At 48.7% G+C, this 5,305-nt stretch overlaps 1 protein-coding gene across 4 annotated transcripts in view; it reads left to right on the top strand.

Moving 5' to 3' along the window:
* The window catches only part of MSANTD4 (Myb/SANT DNA binding domain containing 4 with coiled-coils), a 6,398-nt gene extending 4,598 nt beyond the window's left edge, over positions 1-1,800 (top strand). For all 4 annotated transcript variants that reach the window (XM_029956127.1, XM_029956126.1, XM_029956128.1 and 1 more), the window contains exons 3-4: positions 1-345; positions 1,608-1,800. The exon at positions 1-345 is cut by the window's left edge and continues 393 nt beyond it. In XM_029956127.1, coding sequence (XP_029811987.1) covers positions 1-213 — 213 coding nt within the window. In that variant the 3' untranslated portion in view covers positions 214-345; positions 1,608-1,800. The remainder of the gene's footprint in view (positions 346-1,607) is intronic.
* The last annotated feature ends 3,505 nt before the right edge of the window (positions 1,801-5,305 follow it).

The raw sequence follows: 5,305 nt of genomic DNA, 5'->3' as shown, positions 1-5,305 counted from the left end.
GCCGACGGCGAGCCGGGCCCGGGCGACAAGCCGGCGCCGCCGCCGCAGGACCTGGAGACCGAGCGGCTGAAGCTGGAGCGCGAGCGCCTGCAGCTCGAGAAGGAGCGGCTGCAGTTCTTGAAATTCGAGTCGGAGAAGCTGCAGATCGAGAAGGAGCGCTTGCAGGTGGAGAAGGAGAGACTGCGGATCCAGAAGGAGGGACACTTGCAGTGACTGAGCGCGGCCCCGCTCCGCCGAGTTCTGCGAACCGAACCATAGGTTTCCCTCTAACTCGGGTGGTAGAAAAATGGTGGAGGATGAGCTGTGTGTTTCCCGTTGAACGTCGGTGTTTCCAAGAGGACAGAGGTGGGTCTGTGCAGGTGACCGTAGGCTTCGGCAGTGCGTCACCTGTGCTGTGAGCCTCGTGCCTGGCGCACACAGCAGGGCCGGGCTGTCATCTGCCGTCTCTGCTGAGGAAAATTCCCTGGCGTCCTGTGTGGCCTGTGCACTGGAGTTCAGTTATGACTGTGAAGTTCTAGCTCCGTGCTTCATCCATGGGGGGGGGGGGGCGGATCTTGACCTTGACACACACCCCCCCTGGCCCCCAGAGACATTTGGTTGGTGGGTCAGGGCCAGGGCGCCCACCTCCTCCTGTTGTGCACAGGACGGCCCCCTCAGAAAAGACTTCTCCAACACTAAACGTCAGTGTTGCCGAGGCAGACCAGCACCTCTCCAGCTTTGGTTACAGCTCCAGAACATTAGGACCTCAGATATTTAAGTGGGTAGTTACTTGTCCACAAACTTCAACTAGTAGCATTACTGTGTAGTATACGGAACGCAGGAAGTGAGGATGATTTTAGTGTTTGTTCCCAGGTTTCCATCTATAAGCTGAGAACTCCCCACACAGTGCGGGGACATCAGAGGTTGCCTAAACCAGGTCACTCTGCAAAGCAGTCCGTTCATCTGGCTGTTGACGCTTTAGGAGCAACACACACTGTTTAAGGCTTACTTTCCTTTTTTTTCTTTGAATTTGTGGTTGGTTTAGATAGAACAATTGTGATTTCAACCATGTACTGAAATTTTAATGTAAGTGAATGGTTGAAGCTAGTAAAAATGGTACCGGTATATAAAAAATGGTACTAGTAGTTCATGGGCTTGAAATCAACAAGGGTTATTTTTTAAGTAAGTCCTCGGGACTGTGGGGGGCGGGGCTGGGGAGAGTGCCGCCTGGTGGATGGTGCTGACGGTGCTGATGACCGTATAGCTGTGTGTGAGCGAACTCTGGAAGCCCGGATCACACCCCGTCTGACCTGACGTGTGCAGTTTCTCAGAGTGCCCCTGACTGTTCCCGAATCGGAGGCTCAGATGAGGATCGGGGAGTGAGAGTCTGGTCTCATCCTGTGGCGTGTTTTGTTTGCACTCCTCACGCGGGAGCAAAGTTTGCATCTCCTCTGAGACCAAGGGCTGGCGCAGCCTGATGACTTGCCTTCAGCCCCCTGAAGGTTCTTTTCCCACCGTGCGGGTGATTCCAGCACACACTAACGCCGAGAATCACTGCGCGCGATCACTTCGTATTTCTGATTGTCAGGGCTGATAATGTAGCTTTAATACATCTCTTCTGTTGACAGGTACTACCCTGATTCTGCCTTTGTTCCCTGTTAATTTAAGAATGTCTCGAAACCATATGTGATGTTGCAGTATGGACATAGAAGGAACAAATGTACTTCCGCTTCGTTACCTTGACTTGGAAATAGTGTTATTTTTCTATAGCCAGAATAAACGCCTCTACTGTAGAAATAAAATTTGCCTATGCCAACTCTCTGAAAGTTCATCATTTCCAGTGATCAGCGCTGTGAGGATTGAGGTTTGTAAGCATGGAACAGTGCGGGCCCCGGGCCTAGCCTCTGTCAGGCCTCTAGCTGGCTGCTTTTCATGCATTATTTTATTTGTTCTCCAAAACAATCCTTGAGCTAAGTCATGTTGTCCCTACTTTTACAAGAAAGGAAATAATGCCTCATCAATTCAATTAAATACCTGACAAATGACATAGCAGTGCTGACCCAAGATTTCACCCCACGAGCTCTGAGGGGAAGGGTGGAAATTTGCAGGTGTGGCTGTAAGCAGAACGTGTGCTCTGCTTTGCCGCAGAGCATGGTGACAAGTCCCTAGATGTGCCCTGTGATCCGATCTCGTTTGTCCAGTGCCCACAAGACCTACCTGCCTGTGCTTCTGAATTTCTTTTTTTTTTTAATAAAATGTATGTAAACCATAAAATGCTACTTAAATGCAAGGAATATTGGTGTTTAGGTTTAAGATCAGATTTTAATTTCCTAGAAGTATGAAGATAGCCAATATTATTTTGGGGTGGAGCCCTCCTAAGTTTCTGGAAGGAAGAAACTTAAAAACAACAGAAGCAGCAGCTTCTTATCTTGCAGGGCTTTGGTCGAAGAGCTTTGGATTTCTTTTTCTTTTATTTTTATTTCTTTTATTTTTTCATTTTTGAGGGCAGGAGCGTGAGCAGGGGAGGGGCAAGGAAGAAGGGGGACTGGCAGTCCGAAGCAGGATCTGAGCTGTCAGCGCAGAACCTGATGTGGGGCTCAAACCCACAAGCCACAAGATCATGAGCTGAAGTTGGATGCTCAACCAGCTGAGCCACCCAGGCGCCCCAAGACCTTTGGGTTTGTTATCGCTCTGCCTGCTGTGGACAGACTGGATGCATTCTCTCCAGCAGGAAATGTGATGTGTGGGCACCAGGAAGGTGTCAGTCATGAACACACCAACATTTGGCGTGTTGCTTGTGGTTTTACAGGAAATTAGACCAAGCTCATTTGGGTGTTTGGGATCCAGGCCAGGTGTGTGAGGTCTGCAGGCTGGCTAGGTGCTTTGGCTTCTGCAGGGTGGGGGTGATTAGACTGGATGGGGGGAGGCGACACAGCTCTCCTCCTGGTATTTGATCTTCTAGCAAAGTAGTGCAGGCTTGTTTCAGTGGGTGTGGCCAGAAGCTAAAACTGCAAAGCAAAGACTCTCAAGGTGTTTGGAAGCAAGGATCAAAGCTGGCACTTCTAGCCCCCCACACCGTATTTGCCCAAGCAGCACAGAGGTGATGGGAGGACCGAGGAACGGAATGGTGGCCGTTGTTATCAGTCACCTACACTCCAAGTTGAAATATTAAGTCTGTCTATTCTGATGTCAATTCCTCTCAAATGTAAATTTCCAGCCGTTAAAGCTTCCCCCTCCCCCTCCAGGGCAGGCAGGTGCTGTTGCTTTATCAGGAAGGAGCAAGCTAGCATTTTTTTTTAATTTAAATTCAAATTAGTTAACACACAATGTCATGGCTCCAGGAGTAGAACCCAGTGATTCATCTCATACATACACATACACTGCCCAGTGCACACTGTCCTCCTTAATGCCCGCCTCCTGTTTAGCCCACCCACCACCCTCCTCCCCTCCAGCAACCCTCAGTTTATTATCTGTATTTAAGTCTCTTATGGTTTGTCTCCCTGTCTGTTTTTATCTTATTTCTCCTTCCCTTCCCCTAGGTTCATCTGTGGAGTTTCCTATATTCCACATGTGCATGAAATTATACGATATCCGTGTTTCTCTGACTGAAATCAGCCTTTTCTTTGTGCTTTTGAAGCCCCAGTTCCTAGGCAGCCACTTTCCTTAGCCCCACCGCCCTGAGGATGAGACTTTCTTCATATTCCAACCCTCTACCACAGGCAAAACTCTAGTCCGTCTTGGGGAGGAGAAAGGAATTCCTGCAGGGGAGAGGATGTCTTGCTTCAGGCCCTTCTCCAGAAGCAGTGATTTGTTAGTGCCATGGAGGCAGTAAGATTTGCCGGTCTTCCTCAGTACCCTGAGAGCTGTGACGTGTAGGAGAGAGGTGTCTTTGAAGTCAGGCTGGACGCTGAGTGCCCTCCCCCCTCCGTGGGCGCTGTTCACCTCGTGCACCTGCTCCACCTGGGGATCTCTGACCGGCCCCCACCCTGCCCTCCATCTTTCTTCAGAGCACTTGGTGAAGGGTCACGAAAAAGAGCCTAGGAGTGAGTTCCAATCTCTTGGTCCAGGGTCCATCTGCATCATAGCCTCGCTCTGCCTTTAAGAATGTGTTAATACTTCGGCTCAACTCTTCTTACCCACAATGTCACTGCCACTGGAACACCATGTCCTCTGTGCTGAAGACATGAAACTGCATTTCCCATTTGTCCTGCGGGGGACTTGTCCTCTGGAATTCGGTTTACTTGGCTGAGTCACACAAGAAAAGTTATGATTTTGTAGATTATTTGGCTTTTTGAGAAAAGTACCTTTTATCCTCCAGCTTTTTATTTCCTAGGCAGAAGCAAAAAGCCCAGGGCTACAGAGATAAAATAAATATAGTTTAGTTTACTGGGCTCATAGTTCCGGTACTGTGATTAGCAATCCATAAACATTCCTTTTCATTTTCACAGTAACATCAAATGCCGGGTATTCTTGATCCCATTTTACATATGAGACAATAGGCTTTTTCCAGAGGCCCAAGAGTAATTGCCAGAGCAAGGATTCACTCCTAGTTTTGTTGACTCTACAGCTCAGAGTTTGTGCTTCCTGCTGCTCACTGGTGCATATGTAATCAGTGATTCTGGAGAGGTTAAGGAGAGACATTTATAAAAATAGTCATGACACAGCCATAGAGGTCTACAAAGAGGTAAGCACAAGACACAGGGACAGTAAAAAGACTGATCTCCAAACTTAGAGGGTCAGGGATGTGTAACCAGAGATGTTTTCTAGAACGCTTCTTGATGGATGGGTAGGCATTCGTTATAAACAAACAGGTGATATAAACCACATGTTGTGCCCATTCAGCTGCTTTTGGATTATCTTCCGTGTTTGTTTCCCAAGAGTGCTTCCGCTAAGGGGGAGGCCAGTCCTTGGTTCCCATGTCTCCTGGCCACTAGGTCACAGGGAACTGAGCTGCAGTCAGATATTCCCACCTGAGATTTGAATTGGAAAGAGGCCATGTGTGGAGCCCATTCCTGAGGAGGAAATAGTACTAGGGAAGCACCCCACGCTCAGGGACCGTGCAAATGGAAGCTTCTAGTCTCTGAGTCCCTGAGTGGCTCAGTCAGTTAAGCATCTGACTCTTGATCTCAGTTCAGGTCATGATCTGATGGTTTGTGGGATCATGCCCCGCATCAGGCTTTGTGCTGACAGTATGGAGCTTGCCTGAAATTTTCCCTTTCCCTCCCTCTCTGCCCCTCCCTGCTCTCTCTCCCTCTTTGTCAAAGAAGTAAACTTAAAAAAAAAAAAAAAGTGCCTTGCTCAGTGTCCTTGCTCTTACCAATGTGTC

Source organism: Suricata suricatta, chromosome 11 (genome assembly GCF_006229205.1).
Source record: "Suricata suricatta isolate VVHF042 chromosome 11, meerkat_22Aug2017_6uvM2_HiC, whole genome shotgun sequence".
Taxonomy (NCBI): domain Eukaryota; kingdom Metazoa; phylum Chordata; class Mammalia; order Carnivora; family Herpestidae; genus Suricata; species Suricata suricatta.
This window is presented reverse-complemented; position numbering and strand designations above follow the sequence as displayed.